At 44.4% G+C, this 17,621-nt stretch overlaps 1 protein-coding gene across 2 annotated transcripts in view; it reads left to right on the top strand.

Annotated features, from left to right (window-relative positions):
• Positions 1–6,715, top strand: part of EGFL6 (EGF like domain multiple 6) — a 109,312-nt gene extending 102,597 nt beyond the window's left edge. For both annotated transcript variants that reach the window (XM_056560533.1, XM_056560534.1), the window contains one exon: positions 5,947–6,715. In XM_056560533.1, the coding sequence (XP_056416508.1) occupies positions 5,947–6,039 (93 nt within the window). In that variant the 3' untranslated portion in view covers positions 6,040–6,715. The remainder of the gene's footprint in view (positions 1–5,946) is intronic.
• The last annotated feature ends 10,906 nt before the right edge of the window (positions 6,716–17,621 follow it).

Consider the following 17,621-nt stretch of genomic DNA (forward strand, 5'->3'; position numbering starts at 1 on the left):
CCTTGTTAGCGCCCATCATTTCTCTCACCAAGAAGACTGCTAATCCTAAAGGTTTGGACTCTGGAGGCTGAAGAAGCTTTCAAACAGTTAAACTCCGTCCTTCGCTTCAGCTCCGGTTTTATCCAGACCCGATCCAAGCAAGCCATTTCTTTTGGAAGTTGATGCTTCTTCCGTTGGTGCTGTTGCAATATTAACGCAAAAGTCCTCTAATGGAAGAATTGTAACTTGCGGTTGTTTCTCTAAGACCTTTTCTCCTGCAGAGAAAAATTATACCATTGGAGATCGTAAGCTCTTGGCAATAAAGCTGGCTTTGGAAGAATGGCGTCATCTCTTCGAGGGCTCTGTACATCTGATTACTATATATTCTGATCACAAGAACTTGCTCTATCTTCAGACTGCCCATCATCTCAACCCTTGGCAGGCTTGTTGGTCTCTGTTCTTCTCCCAGTTTGACTTATTCATTCACTTCCGCCCTGAGGAGAAGAATTTACGAGCTGACGCTCTATCTAGATCCTCAGATGATCAAGACCAGGAATCCCACCCTCAACATATTATTCCTCCTAAATGTCTCATCTCTCTGGCACCAGCAAGTCTTCAGCACCGGCCCCCTGGGAAGACTTACATGTCTCCCTGTTTTAGACTCTGAGTTTTGAAGTGGGGTCATTCTTCTCTTATGGCCGGTCACTCTGGAATTCATAAGTCCTTGCAGCTCATCTCCAGACAGTATTGGTGGCCTAGCTTAAAACAGGTGTGGTGGCGTATGAGAGGATACTGTCTTGTGGGGGTGTAGGGTATTTAGGGTGTTGCTGTTCAGGATAGTTAAGGGCACTGTTAACCCTTGTCACTCATGACTCCAGGGTGAGGGTTAAATGCTGGGTTTCTTGATAGGCCTATTGCCACCCTTCCCAAGAGCAATAGGTGATGCAGAAATAAAGGATTGTCCACAACCACTGTTAACTGAAAACTTGCAGGAACTTTTACTGAGCAATTTCTGTACATGTAGTAATAGTAACAGTCCAGATAACAGAGTCTCTTTGTATAGCAGAGATCCGCTGGATTTAGGGGAGTAATTAGGTCCAGTGATCTTGCGATGAGGGAATTGCTTAGTCTATCCACTATGTTAGAGGCCTAGGCCGCAAGGCTTTGGCCTAGTAAAACATCTTGTAAGCTGCGAAGGTCCTACCTCTTCCAGAGTCAGCAACCCAAGAGAAGGATCAAGATGGCGCAGGTCCCTTATATGGGCAGGGGCTGGCCATTTTGGATTGGTCCGTAATGACTGTCACTCACTGTTACAGTGCATTGTGGGTGAACACGTCACGGGAACCTCCAAAGGTCCTGTAGCAAAACCATAGAGTTCTAACCTAATCACGTGACCCGCAGGTCCTGCTACGCTCCGAACAGGTAGATAACTAAATATGTACCTATTTATACTTATACTTATATTAATAAGAACTGCTATATAGTCATTGATTAAGTGAGAGGTGACAAGGGGAAAACTACAAAAGAGGGACCCCGACGTCCTAGGGACTCTGACTATTGGGACCTCTATATAGGTAACTTATACAATACGGTACCGGGACACCACACAGGATGTCGTTGATTTTGTCCGTTCCTTTTCAGTCTGTGCCCGGGACAAGATTCCCCCCCCCCCCCCCCCTGCCCCGTTCCAAACCTGCAGGTCTTCTACAGCCTTTGCCAGTTCCAGAGCTTCCCTGGACTGATATTGTCATGGACTTTATTACAGACCTTCCCTCTTCTGGCGGCAATACGGTCATCTGGATTGTCGTAGACCGATCCTCTAAAATGGCTCATTTTGTGCCTCTTCCTGGATTACCATCTGCACCACAGCTTGCTAAGCTTTTTCTTTGAAATATCTTCTGCTTACATAGATTGCCATCACATATTGTATCCGACTGTGGAGTCCAGTTCGTCTCTAAGTTCTGGCGGGCCCTCTGCTCTTGTCTCCAGTTGGATTTTTCCTCAGCTTATCACCCTCAATCCAATGGACAGCTCGAAAGGGTGAACCAGATCTTGGGAGACTATCTTTGCCATTTTGTTTCTGCTCGTCAAGACGACTAGGCCAATTTGCTTCCCTGGGCAAAGTTTCGTACAATCATAGGGATTCTGAATCCACTGGGACTTCACCGTTCTTTGTGGTCTATGGACTTCGTCCTCGTCCTCCTCTTCCCTCGTCCTCCTCTTCCTCCAGAGTGCCTATGGTTGATGAACAAGTGCAGAATTTCTCCTCCATCTGGCAGAAGACTCGTCACTCTCTGTTATATGCCACGTCTCGTATAAAGTCACAAGCAGACAAGAAAAGGCGTTCTCCTCCTGAATTCTCTCTTGGAGTCTGGTTGTCATCCAAATATATCCGCTTTAGGGTACCCAGGTATAAACTGGGCCCTCGCTATTTGGGTCCTTTTAAGATCAAGAAACGTCTTAATCCCGTGGCCTATTCTCTCCATCTGCGATCTTCTCTCCGGATCCCAAATTATTTTCTTGTCTCCCTCTTGACGTTTATATCATCAAGGAAATTTTGGACTCCAAGTTCAGAGGAAAATGTTTCTTCCTTGTGGATTGGGAAGGATTTGGGCTGGAGGAAAGGTCTTGGGAGCTGTAGGACAACAGCTTAGACCGTGACCTCATTCAAAAATTATTATCCTCCAAAAAGAGGGGGAGACCAAAAGGGGGGGGGCACTGTTACAGTGAGCACTCCGATCCGGCACGCCGACCGTGAGCGCTCACCTTCCCATTTCTCACCTGCCCCCACTATGGCCCCGTCTCCTGCTGCTGCCGGCTGGGCTGGGATTCGCATTGCGGGATGCGCCCGCATGCGAATCCCAGCCCCTCACTCACCTCATGCTCCTCCTGCCTACTCCTCTGCCTCTCTGCTCCGGGCCGGAGCTCAGAGATTTAAAGGGCTGTGGCTCAGTTATAAGTTCTGTGGCTCAGTTATAAGTTCCTCCACCTCCCACACTTCCCTGCTGGATCTTCAGTGCCCATAGCCTGAGATTAAGCATTCCCAATTGTCTGTTTGCCCTGCCTGTGTATTTTGACCCTTCCGCTATGTTATTTGACTATGCCCCTTTTGGCGCCTGCCTTGACCTTCTGTTAAGTCTGACTACTGACTACTATCTTGCCCAGATACCTGTGTGGTCGAATTGTATTGGGGGTAACCACCTGGGTGTCGCCTGCCGCAGCAAGCCCATCCTGCCTTGCGGCGGGCTCTGGTGAAGACCAGCGGCACCTTAGACTCCGTTACCCGATACGGCCCGTGCCATCTGCCACACAGGTTAGAGGATCCACATCCAGCAGCGTTACAGTAATATTGCCTCTGCAACTCTGCCATCATTGTGTGCAGAGGATAGGGACCAAAACTATAGAGTGGCCTCAGGGGTGGGGGTACAGATAAGGCTCCATTTATTTCATGTTTTTTGACACTGTCGGGATGCACATGAGCAGAATATCAAATAGGGATGCAAACATACAGCCCAACAAGTTGCCTAAGCCCATAGACTTCAATGGGTCAAACTAAGCTTAATAGTAACTACATTCAGTCCATTTCCTGAATGTATACAATGTCTGTGCAAGTTTTTAAAATTCACAAGGATCAAAACTTCATGTAACTCCCCAAAATCTTCGCAAAACATTGTAGTTTTATCATAATTTCTAAAATCAAGCTACACCAGCTGTGTTTTACTGTGATTTTAGAGAATTCCTAGCAAAACCATAACAGAACCGCAACACAACTGCAACGTGTAAACACAGCCTACAGTGGTCTGAAAACAATAGTGAATAAATAAAGTTTAATGCAATGTCTTTTAGACAAGGAGAGGAATTTTCATTTACCTAGGTCAACTAAAAGCAAGTCATTAGTTTAGGGAAGTACATAAACTAAGGCTGATTTACATAAGAAGTTCATATCACTTTAGAATAAACTTTTTAATTCCTAGATAAAACAAGAGACATTACACTATACTTTTGCTCCGTTAAAAGATCCGCTACAAACTTCTGTTAGAAAACCCTTAAAAATTCACGTCTATGGGATTTTTTGAATATCTGTCATCACCCGTTATAGCCTGTTATGAATAAGGGACGTTATTTATGACGGAAGAAAAAACGTCACATGTACAAATTTTTCTTACATCAAAAATAACGGTGGAATAATGGCCATTAAAATTTTAGCATTGAAGTCTATGGCAAACGGATGATCCTTTAATGTCATCCATTTGCACCCGGTTTATAATATCCATTATTACTTCTGAGCATGCTCAGAAGAGGTTACATCAGCAGACTCCTGCAGTGCTGAGGGGCAACTACTACTCCCATCATGGAACAGACTCATTTCCATGATGGAAGTAGCAGTTCCCCCAGCTGCGGGAGTCTGCCGGCGGCTATGGAGGCTACATTAGTGTGTGTACTACAACCGCCATCATAAAACAGAGTCTGTTCCATGTTGGGTGTAGTAGTACAGGGGATAAGGGATTGATCGCACCGGGTCTCACTTCTGAGACACGATGCAATCAGCAGTTATAAAGCGGGCGGAATGCTGCGCTGCCCTGCGATGTACATACTACTGTGTAAACTTTCATTTTGAAATCCCCCGCTAGGAGCCCTGAATGGCTGGCACTGAGGAGGCATTCAGGGCTCCTGGCGGGGTTTTTAAACTACTACTTTGACCCCCAAATGTATGCCCCCCATGCATATTTATAATAATTCATTGGGCCCAGTGTGTTTATAATAATTAATTGGTTCTAGTGTGCTTATCCTTATTACCCCGTGCTCCCCGTGTCCTTATTTCCCCTCCCGCTGCCTGCTCCTCATCTTCTTGGAGCAGGGCAGTAGTGGGACATGTCAAGAATCGGCAGCAATGAATCATGTCTATTCCCTGCTGCTCATTTCCGTACCCAACAGAGATGAACAGCAGAGAATAGACATGTCCCGGCGGTGCACTGATTGCGCTAGGAGCAGGGCAGCAGCAGGGACATGTTGGGTGACGGCGGTGAATGAATGAATGAAGCCTACATGCGGGACATGTTGGCTTCATTCATTCACCGCTGCCAGTTCCTGGCATGTCTCGCTGCTGCCCTGCTCCTAGCGCAATCAGCACACCGCTGGGAAATGTCTATTCTCTGCTGCTCATCTCCTGCTCCAAGAATATGAGGAGCAGGCAGCGGGAGGGGAAATAAGGACACTTTGGGGGATAAGGATAAACACACTGGAGCCGAAAAATTATTATAAACACACTGGGGCCAATAAATTATTATAAATATGCATGGGGGCATACATTTGGGGGTCAAATTAGTAGTTTAAAAACCCATAGGCCTGAATGGCTCCTCGGTGCCGGACATTCAGGGCTCCTGGCGGGGAATTTAAAAGTGAAAGTAAAAATACACTGTACATCGCAGGGGAGTGGAGCAAGCTGACCGCTCCCCTGTTTAATAACTTCTGATTGCAACGGGTCTCAGATGTGAGACCCGGTGCGATCAATCCCTCAGCCCATGTACTACAACCCCCATCATGGAATAGAGTCTGTTCCATGATGGAGGTAGTAGTATAAACACTAATGTAGCCTCCCCAGCCACCAGCAGACTCCCACAGTCGGGAACTACTACTCCCATCATGGAAACAAGTCTGTCCCATGATGGGAGCAGTAGTAGTCCCGGCTGCGGGATTCTGTAGGGAGAGGTGTTAAAACATTCATGAAATAACGGTACACGATGGATGTTATAATGGGTCTTAACGGATGAATATGCCCGTTATTTTGACGGACGTTATTTAGACGTTAGCATGCGTTAATTTATCCGTTATTATACATCCTTTTTTTAATTATTAAACATCCGTTTTCTGTATGGTATAATGGACAAATGCTCATAGTGTAAAAGCAGCCTAAGCATCTTATAGGGCTTACATACTAACTGCTTGTGCTGTTTTTGTCCTTTGTAGATTATATTTGAATCTGAACGTGGGAAAGGGAAACATGGAGAAATGGCATTGGACAATGTCTTCCTTGTCTCTGGACCATGCACTGAAGACTAAGCACAAGAAAATAATGCTGAGTTAAAGTCTACTTAAAAGTTTTTTACACTAGAATGCATATTTCATGCAAACTGCCAAATGTATTTTAACTTATGTTTACTTTTTTTTATTACTACTTTGTTATTTTATCTGTTTTCCTTCTTCAGTTCCCTATAAAACTCAATCCATTAATAACCAAACAAATCAATATCCAAACAAAAAGTTATCCCTTTACAGCACTCTGAAAACTCAGAAAATCACTCTGACTTATTAACGGAGTTGTCCAGTTTAAGAAAACATATCCCTTATTCACATGATAGTGGTTAGCTGTTAGACCCCCTGCAATCTCCTGCCCAGCGCCCCATCTCTCCCCATGAATGAATTTGTCAACCATGGCACGAAGTGTGGATGATTTGCCACCTTCATGCATCTCTATGGGAGAGCTGGAGATACAGCGCTCGTGTATCTCCAGCACTCCCATAGAGATACATGGAGGGTGCATGTTTTCCAATGCTTCGTGTAGATAGGGGATAAGTATTTTTGAACTGGACTACTGCTTTAAGTCAGAAGTCGTAATGTGAACTAAGAGCTTTTTGCATCTATAGGAAGCTTAAAGGGGTACTCTGCCCCTAGAAATTGTATCCCCTATCCTTTGATAAGATGTCTGATCGCGAGGGCCCCGCTGCTGGGGAACCCCGGGGTCTTGGATGCACATTACTGCACAGTTCAAACTCACTCTGTGAGTAATGACAGGCGATGCAGGGGCCAGAGCATCGTGAAGTCATGGCTCCTCCCCTCATGATGTCACGGCCGCCCCCTTAATACAAGTCTATGGGAGGGGGTGTGGCAGCAACCACGCCCCCTATTATAGACTTGTATTAAGGGGGCGGACCATGATGTCATGAGGGGCGGAGCCGTGATGTAACGATGCTCCGGCCCCTGTATCGCCCATCATTACACACAGAGCGAGTTTGCTCTGTGCAGTAATGACAGTGGGGTGCTGCAGCCAAGATCCCGGGGGTCCCCAGCATCGGGACCCCAGTGATCAGACATCTTATCCCCTATCCTTTGTATAGAGGATAAGATGTCTAGGGGCGGAGTACTCCTTTAAACTTTATTGTGTACAAGGGTAAATGACTTATAAAAGTATGGGATTCCATAAATATAGACTATATCATTTTCATGTTTACAAGCAAGGGAGTTATGTACAGTATAAACAACATATCTTGTTCATAGTGAGCTTTAATTGTTTGAGATTTGGAGAGTTGTATTTTACATGCTACAACAACATGATACAGCGCTACTATAAACTACTCCGTTGTATTGTCTGTATCTTTATTTTTTTATGCTGCTACATGTTTGACTATCCCTTCTGATACACTATATCATTTCTCTTCATTATTGAGCAGTATTATATAGCGCTTTTATATGCACTGTGAAAGCCATGCTTAAAGGGGTATTCCAGGCAAAAACTTTTTTTTATGTATCGACTGGCTGTGGAAAGTTAAACAGATTTGTAAATTACTTCTATTAAAAATCTTAATCCTTCCAATAGTTATTAGCTTCTGAAGTTTTCTGTCTAACTGCTCAATGATGATGTCACGTCATGGGAGCTGTGCCTGATGGGAGAATATCCCTTGCATGATGGGAGAATATCCCCATAGGAGCTGGACAGCTCCCGGGACGTGAGTCATCAGAAAGCAGTTAGACAGAAAACAGCAACTCAACTTCAGAAGCTAATAACTATTGGAAGGATTAAGATTTTTTTAATAGAAGTAATTTACAAATATGTTTAACATTCCGGAGCCAGTTGATATATAAAAAAAAGTTTTTGCCTGGAATACCCCTTTAAAGCGCAACTGTCGCAAATTTTGAACTCTTTAACATGACAATACTGTGTAACAGGTGTGTACAATAGTAATGCAGCCATACCTTTGGCTGCATTCTAGCAGTTTGTATGACCATAAAAATCGCTTTTAACAGGAGTCACCCAGAGTCGGATAAGTATGGACAGGGGTCCGCAATGCCCGCGGCCACCATGCCTATCTAGTTGACATAAGTGCTGGGACCACTGTGTGATTAACACACAGGTCCCAGCGCATGTGCCTTCCATCTTTTTGATGTGCCTGCAGCAAGTTCTCTAAGCAAGCTCTCGTTCATTTTGCCTATTCCTTCTTGTTATGCTGCAAGGGATGCGATGGGCATCGGGATCAAGCATAGATTAGGTACACGTGACGGCCCCAAAGCTTTCCATACCCCTGGCCACGCCTATCCGATTGTTATGAGCAATTTTTATGATCATACAAACATCTAGAATGTAGTCAATGGTATGGCTGCATTACTATTTTACACCAATGTTACACACTATTGTTAGGTTAAATGGTCCCTTTCAGATACAAACATTTTTTATATGTTGTACATCTTGGCAAAACATTTACCTTTCTAATATACTCCATAAGAAAATGTTATTTACTTTTTATAGAAATCATGGCTTTGTCCAAGCTGAAGAACAGGCATGGACAAAGTGAAGGTGGGTTAGCACTCCTCTGTGCTCTCTCCTGTCTGATAGGACAGAAGAGAGGACAGAGGAGTCCTATCAGACAGGAGAGAGCACAGTGGAGTCCTATCAAACAGTAAAGAGCACAGAGGAGTACTATCAAACAGGAGAGAGCACAGAGGAGTGCTATCAGACAGGAGAGAGCACAGAGGAGTGCTATCAGACAGGAGAGAGCACAGAGGAGTGCTATCACACTGGAGAGGGCACAGAGGAGTGCTATAAGACAGGAGAGAGCACAGAGGAGTGCTATAAGACAGGAGAGAGCACAGAGGAGTGCTATCAGACAGGAGAGAGCACAGAGGAGTGCTATCAGACAGGAGAGAGCACAGAGGAGTGCTATCAGACAGGAGAGAGCACAGAGGAGTGCTATCGGCCAGGAGAGAGCACAGAGTAGTGCTATCAGACAGGAGAGAGCACAGAGGAGTAATATCAGAAAATAGAGAGCACAGATGAGTACTATCAGACAGGAGAGAGCACAGAGGAGTACTATCAGATAGGAGAGGGCACAGAGGAGTACTAGCAGACAGGAAAGAGCACAGAGGAGTGCTATCAGACAGGAGTGCTAGCCCACCCTCACTTAACGGACTTTGTCCATGCCTGTGCTTCAGCTTGGACAAAGCCATGATTTTAAAAGCCCTGATTTCTATAAAGAGGAAATAAAATTTTCTTATGAAGTATATTAGAAAGGTTAATGTTTTTCCAACACGCACAACATCACAGCAAAAATTTGTGACAATTGTGCTTTAATATAATGCCGCATGCACTGTAGAAAAATAATCTGTGCAGTATTTGTAAAATGTCATTTCCATTTGTCTATTTGTTAAACCATGTAAGAAGTTTACATTCTAGAAAGAAAGAATTTATTACAGGATTAGTAAATGCTTAATGGGAACTCTTCTAATTTACTGCCAAAGCAATAAAGTGCCTTATAAAAAGTATGACTGTGGCTGGAAGAATAGGATTGGTACATGCACTCAGAAGCTTATACCAACAGGAGCCCATAGAAAACTGGACTTGCATACTGAACAGGGCTGCATTTTAAACATGTATTGTATATAGAACATTTCTAATATTACCTACAAAGCTATAGTTTCATACAAAATTTTTTTTTTAAAGTCCATATGTACAATAATACTATACGTACACAATCCATCATTCAAAAACAAAGACCAAAAACAGTTTCGCATTTTGTTCTCTGTGATCCTTTTGGGACCTGCTAGGTTGAGTTACATACAGGAATAATCAGATTATATTCCAAAGGGCTTTAAAAACATTTCAAATATTTTCTTTTGTAAACCAGTATTCTACAACCTTTATTCCAAAATATCTTTGAGAGTATACTTTTTCATGTATAATTGCCATAAAAATAGAGAACTTGCCAAAATGAGACGAGATACCTAGCGGAAATAGCATTAAATTCAGTAAAGAAAAATGTCAAATGAACTGACTCAATGTTCTCATTCTGTGAAACTATGATGTGGGCAATGTATTTGTTTTGGTATTTTTTTTAAATTAAAATAATTTTGTTTAACCAACATGGATTTGATTGCAATAATTACAAGTTACAGAAGTGAAGACAAATCATAACATTCTACAATGTTTCGCGGCATATTTTTCTCATATTGATGAACTGAAAACGCAGCCAGATGGCACACACAAGAAGAGCAACAAACAACATATATAGTGATTTAGGCCAGATGTCTAAATGAGGTGGTAAAGGAAATGCCTACTGTGCTTTTGCCAAATTATACCCCTTCAGAAGCTTATTGGCAGCCCAATGTCCTTAAAGAGGTACTCCAGTGGGAAAAAAAATTTTTTATATCAAATGGCTCCAGAAAGTTAAACAGATTTGTAAATTACTTGTATTTAAAAATCTTAATCCTGCCAGTACTTATCAGCTGCTGAGTTGTTCTTTTCAGTCTGACCACAGTGCTCTCTGCTGACGCTCTTTTTATTATACATATATAAAACTTAACAAAAACAGAAAAACAAGCTTAACTAGCAATAACAAAACACAACACAACAAAACCTGCCTAACTGGCCAGCCCAACTTAACTAAACTAACAAAACACATAACCTTATACCTACATATAAATTATCAAAAATACTATCACACACACACACACACATACCCACGCATTCTTTACATAAACATAAAAATAGCTTTACTTAGCTTTAACTAAAAACAACCAGACTTGGTAAAACTCAACCACACATTACATTCACAACTAACCCACCCCAAACCCCCACCACCACCACCCCTTTTTTATATATATATATATATATATATATATATATATATATATATATATATTTTTTTTTTTTTTTTTATTATTATTTGTTTTTACTAAAATTAAATTTTTCTCCTCACATATATACACACACATATATATATATATATATATATATATATATATATATAAATATATACACACATATTACATAAACATACATATACACACCCTTTTTTTTTATCTACACTACCATAATATAACCAATATTAAATTAAAGTAATATAAAAATGCTAACTAAATCTGATCCGACTGCCTGTCCCCATCCCCTCAAATAAAATAACCAATCCATACTATATAATAATATATACAATACGAATATAAAAACACAAATACATAACCTAAATGCAAATACATACATAAACTATATACACCAACAAACCAAAATATACACCTACAAAACATATGACATCCTACACTAGACTAACCCATCACCCACACAACCACCCACCTTGACATGGGTCAGAGTCCATAGTCCATGGATATCCAGTCCAGTCCACAACTTACCCATGCCAGTCCCTCCAAACATCCACCAACCCACCAATTCCCCCACCCAACCTAATCTATACCCAAACCAACTATACAAATACAACTTCATAACATTACATATACAAACTCTCTCCACTAACTTTTCCCTACGACTCACCCTACTGTTATCCCTTGAACAAACTGACCCTGCACTCACCCTCTCTCTGTCCCTACATTGCTATCCCTAACCAGAAAAAGGGGTACTCTACCCAAGAGGTCTAGTACCTAGGGCACATCAAATGAAAAACCTCTCCACAGGAGAGAAGCCCTGCTGGTACCAAGACTGCAATACTCCAAAGACCTGATCTTCCCGAGGTCACCGGTGATGTTCCTACAGACCTCCACCTCGGAGAGGACTTTCCGCTCTGTAGATACTAGACACCGTGCGTTCCACGTGTAGTACCTAACTACTAAGCTGACTACAAATAAAGTGCCCCGGTCTCGGCCACCCAGTGTCCTGAATGCCCCATAAGCCCACTCCGGATAGGTAAGGCTGGCAAGTTGACTCCAGCCAATGGAAGCGCCCACCCGGTTGTAGACCCCTATATTAAAAGGACAATGAAGCAGGCAGTGGTCCATGCTTTCCAGCATGTCCCCGCACTCTTCTCGGGGACATCCCCGGTCATCAGAGCTCCTACACTTCAAATTGTCCCTCACATATAGCTTCCCCTGAAAGCAGTGCCAGGCCAAGTCCCAAAATTTCTGGGGGATCCTTTTCATGTTTAAAAGATACAACCCCACTCTCAGATCCCGACCTGGGCAGTCCCTGAGCGCTAGAGGCTTCTGGAAGTGGGTCAACAGAACCCGTTTGTCAAGGAACGGCCTTGACTGGGTCCTGATCTCCCACACTCCCAGACCCCACCGACGTATCGCCTTCAGAGTTGGGGTAGCATAAGACGGAAGATATCCGTGTGGCGTACGGAGGTCCTTCACTTGCCCTCCTGTCTCCCATTCCTGGAAGAAAGGCCGAAACCATTCCCTGCATGAGAGTACCCACGGAGGAGCCCTCTCTGACCAGAGGTTTGAGATGTTAGCTTTCAAGAAGATGTTTGTTAAGAACACCACAGGGTTTACCATAGATAAACCCCCTAGTCTCCTCGTGCGGTACGTAACCTCCCTCTTTACTAGGTTCATCCTGTTCATCCTGTTCCCCCATAACAGTTGGAAAAACAGGCTGTAGATCCTAGTGTAGTAAGCCTCTGGCAAGATACATACACTGCCCAGATAGATAAACAAGGGGAGCAGGTACGATTTGATCAGGTGCACCCTTTCCCTGAGGGTCATAGACCAACCCTTCCACTGGTCCACCTTCTGGGCGGCATCCTGGAGCTTACCATCCCAGTTTTTGGTGGGATAATCATCCTGGCCGAAAGTGATGCCCAAAACTTTTGCTGACTCTTGGGGCCCTGGAAAGGTGTCCGGGAGATCAAACGTAGAATCTCCCCCTCCCAGCCAGAGACTCTCACACTTATCCCGGTTGATCTTAGACCCGGATGCCTCAGAGTAGCGGTCCACTTCCGACATCACCACATCGATCTCCTCTCTCGAGGACACAAAAATATGCCACCACTCTCTGGGCAACATCCAGCTCCGCCAGACTCATCCCGACTCCCGCCAACGGCCCACAATCTACCTTTCGGACGAAGGGATCGATCGCAAACACGTATAAAAGCGGGCTCAAAGGACAACCCTGACGGACTCCGGACCCCACCTCAAAAGAGCGGCCAGACCAACCGTTCACAAGTGCCCCTGCATACAAGATCTTAAGCCAATTAACTAAAATATTTGGTAAGCCATATCTCAGAAGGACGGACCAGAGGTACTCGTGGTTCACCCGATCAAATGCTTTGGCCTGATCCAGGGACAGCAAGTACCCCTTCCAGAAACCCGCACTACTCCACTCCACTGCCTCCCTGACACTGAGTACAGCACTTAAGGTGCCTCGGCCTGGAACAGAGCAGTGCTGGGCCCCCGAAAGGAGCCGGGGTGCAAACTTCACCAGCCGATTAAACAGTATCTTGGCCAGAAGCTTCCTGTGCGTATTGAGAAGAGCTATGGGCCTCCAATTCTCAATCCGGCTAGGATCTTTACCCTTTGACAGGAGAATCAGGGCGGACCTCCTCATTGACTTTGGCAGAGTGCCCGAGGAGAGACACTCATTGAATACCTCAGTCAAGAGGGGAGCTAAAGACTCCTTAAAGGTCCTGTACCACTCGGATGTTAAGCCATCTGGACCTGGCGACTTCTTAGGGGCAAGCCCCTCGATCGCCAATCTCACTTCCTCTTCCCTGATTTCTTCTGCCAAAACATCAAGAGAGGGGTCTACCCCTGGCTCAGGAAAGGTTTCAGCCAGGAAAACCGACATCCTGTCTCGATCTAGATCCTTCCTTCCCAAGAGGTGCGAGTAGAAGGATCTGACTACCTCCAAGATCCCCGATCTGGACCGATTCAGAGATCCTGTATCAATCAGTGCTGAAATGACTTTACTACTCACTGACATCTTACAGTTTCTGTAAGGGTCGGGCGAGTGGTACTTCCCAAAATCCCTCTCAAAAACCAAAGATGCGTGCCTATCGTACTGACACCTCATCAGCAAGGATTTCACTCTGGAGATATCCTCTCGGCTACCTCCAGTCGAGACAAGAAGCTCGAGTTTCCTCCCTAGACCCTGATACAAGCGATACCTGTTCAGGGACCTGAGGCTCGAGAGCTGGCGGAAGAACCCCGCAACCCGCTTCTTGAATATCTCCCACCACTCCAGCTTATTACTACAAAGATCCAGTAAAGGTACCTGACTCTGAAGAAAATTCTCAAACGACTGTCTTACCTCCACTTCCACCAGGAGGGACGAATTCAGCTTCCAATAACCTTTACCCATCTGGGGGGTCTCTGAAACATTCAGGGAAAACAAAATCATACAGTGATCGGAGAACTCCACCTCAACCACGGACACTTCGGAAGAGACGGCTTCCTCCTTTAAATAAAACCTATCTATTCTAGACCTGCAGCTACCTTGATGATAGGTGAAACCCGCGTGGCCCGAGGGGCTCCGGATGTGGGCGTCCTCTAGGCGAGCTTCTCTAGTTATGGTAATTAGTGCCACACCATCGCAAGTCAGTGGACCATTGGAGCCTCTCCTATCCTGGGACCTCGTGACATTATTGAAGTCCCCTCCAAAGATCACCTGCCGACTCGTAAAAAGAAAGGGCTTAATCCTCATAAAGAGATCTTTACGGCCCCACTTAGTTTGCGGGGCGTAGATGTTAATGAGCCGGAGCTCTTGTCCCTTCATGAAGACATCAATGATCAGGCACCTCCCCATTTCTAGCTCAATAACCCGTCTACATTCAACAGGAGCGGAAAAAAGGACCGCCACCCCACTATACGGCTCAGCCACAAGAGACCAGTGGGAGGGACCGCACCTCCACTCTCTCCTGGCTTTTACCAGAGAGGCAAGATCTGACAACCTGGTCTCTTGTAAAAAGAAAATGTCGGCTTCAACACGGCCGAGAAAATCAAAGGCTGCAAATCTAGCCGTATCCGACTTTATACTGGCACAGTTAATAGATGCCAGCGTCAGCGGGGTGAGTGCCGCCATCCTGGGTGATTGGGTTAGATAGCCTCACCCCTTAAACCTTCTTCCTCTCCTTCCCTCCACCCCCATCGGAATCAGCGGAAGACCCTTTACTTCTTTTTAAACTCTGGGGCATATCCATCCCAGGATCTTTACCTCCGGCACCTGGTGTTACCTCTCCCCCTGAGAAAACTACCCCAGAGGAAGGAGGCTCGGTACCTCCTGGAGGCCGCACTGCCTCCTGACCCTCGAGAGAAGGAGGGGAGATAGTAGCCCCGAGGGCCTCATATCGATTCGAAAGGACGATCAGAGGGTCAGAGACTGAGTTGTTCCTTCTATGGTCTGAGGCTACAACTGAAGAGGAGGACGGCGCCACCTTACCTTACCACCTTACATGCGGGATCCAAATGTGGAAAGCGACTCCCTGGGTCCCTTCACCCCCCATTGCTGGGGTTCCGTAACATTAGAAACAGTCCCTGAAGACACAACAGTTATCTTCCTACTGTATGCCTTGCGGTTTCCAGCGATGGACGGGGGAGTGGGCTCCACATTACTGCGGAGCCTGCTGGATCTTCTGACCCCGTCCTGGGAAACGGCCGTAACTCTCTCACTCCCACCCCCCGCCGGCCTAGTACGGGAGGTGGAAGGCCGTGGGTCCATAGCAGGAGGCTCTTCCCAGGAGTCTGCCACCCTCCTGGGGAAAAGGTTGCTGGAAAAAACTCCTTCTCTCCTCTCTCTCTGGACAACTCTGGAAGTGAGACACACCCAACAGCTGCTGTGTTCCACAGGAAGTGCTCTCTGCTGACACCTCTGTCTGTGTCAGGAACTGTCCAGAGTAGGAGAAAAGTCCATAGCAAACCTCTCCTGCTCTTGACAGTTCCTGACATGGACAGAGGTGTCAGCAGAGAGCATTGTGGTCAGACAAAAATGTTTTTAAAAAAAGATTTAAAAAAAAAATAGTTTTCCACCAGAGTACCCCTTTAATTTTGGAGACATAGGGGATAGGGGATAAGATGTCATAGGGCTGGAGTACCCCTTTAAACCATGAAAAACGGGAATTACAGGTGTTCCATGTAAATTTAGGTTTAAAAAAAAAGTATGGGAAAATATATAAATATATTTAATTTTGTATATTAATATTTTTCCTTGTATCGGGGTAATCCCCATTCTATGTCCCAGAAAGGCCTGATAAACGAATATTGGTTATGAGCACTCAAGAAGCAATATGACACAACACATACTGCAATGTGCTATGAGAATAATTCAACCTTTACTTAGTTACATTGAACAATAAGAAGGCTACATTGTAATAAGGTAAAACATGGCATTATCTATTGTGGGGACAATAATCTCATCTTGTTTACCTCATTTTTCTTTAACTCAAACATGCTGCTTTAGCGATATTCTGTATACAAGGATCAGGGTCATCTTCTCTGCATAAGCTACCACAATATGGCTTCCCCATCACCTGTAATTCCTGTTTTTCATGGTTTAAAGGGGTACTCCAGCCCTATGTCATCTTATCCCATATCCAATCTCACACGCAGCACCCACCTGTGTCCACTGCACAGAGCGATGATCGCTCCGTGTCTGAAGGGTCACGACTACGGGGCCAGAGTATCGTGACATCACACCCCGCCCCCTCAATGCAAGTCTATGGGAAGGGGCATGATGGCCGTCACGCTCCCTCCCATAGACTTGTATTGAGGGGGTGGGGCATGACGTCACGATACTCCGGCCCCGTAGTCATGACCCTCCAGACACTACCGGAGTACCCCTTTAACATGTTCAGCAAATTATTAAAATGCACATGGTTTAGATTTTTTTAACACCCAGTTTCTGGTGTCTTTTCCGGTTGTGATTTTTCATTTTTAACAGAGATGTTAAATAAATGAAAAAAGAAACAAATATTTCACAAAATGTATAAACACGTTCATCCTACAGGGGAAAAATGAATAAAAATTAACTGTGAAATAGGAAACAAAGGAAAAATAGTACATGAGGCCCATGATGTTATATTTCATGTTAGCCTTATGTTTATGGGGTCCTATCTTCCTTCCAACTTACACACGAAAAGACATAGAAACATTTCCAAAGAGTAAATCTCCCTTAAGTGTAACAGGGACTCAGATATTGAAATGCACTTCTCTGGGGTATATGCCTGGGCACACATGACAATGAAATGGTCTTCAAGGGGTCTGATCTTATGCAAACTGACATAATAAGGGTCATTTCAGGATGGGCACTGCACATTATCACTATTATGTAGCGATCAAAGGATTGCTTTAAAAATTTACTCCCTCTCCTACAATACTAAAGAGGTGCCAGAAAGTTAAACCAATTTGCAAATTACTTCTATTAAAAAAATCTTAATCCTTCCTTTACTTATTAGCTGCTGAGTACTACAGAGGAAATTATTTTCTTTTTGGAACACAGTGCTCTATGCTGACATCACAAGCACAGAGATGTCAGCAGAGAGCACTGCGATCGTGATGTCAGCAGAGAGCACTGTGTTCCAAAAAGAAAATAATTTCCTCTGTAGTATTCAGCAGCTAATAAGTACTGGAAGGATTAAGATTTTTTTAATAGAAGTAATTTACAAATCTGTTTAACTTTCTGGCACCAGTTGATTTAAAAAAAAAAAAAAAATGAA

This window comes from Hyla sarda, chromosome 2 (genome assembly GCF_029499605.1).
Source record: "Hyla sarda isolate aHylSar1 chromosome 2, aHylSar1.hap1, whole genome shotgun sequence".
NCBI lineage: Eukaryota > Metazoa > Chordata > Amphibia > Anura > Hylidae > Hyla > Hyla sarda.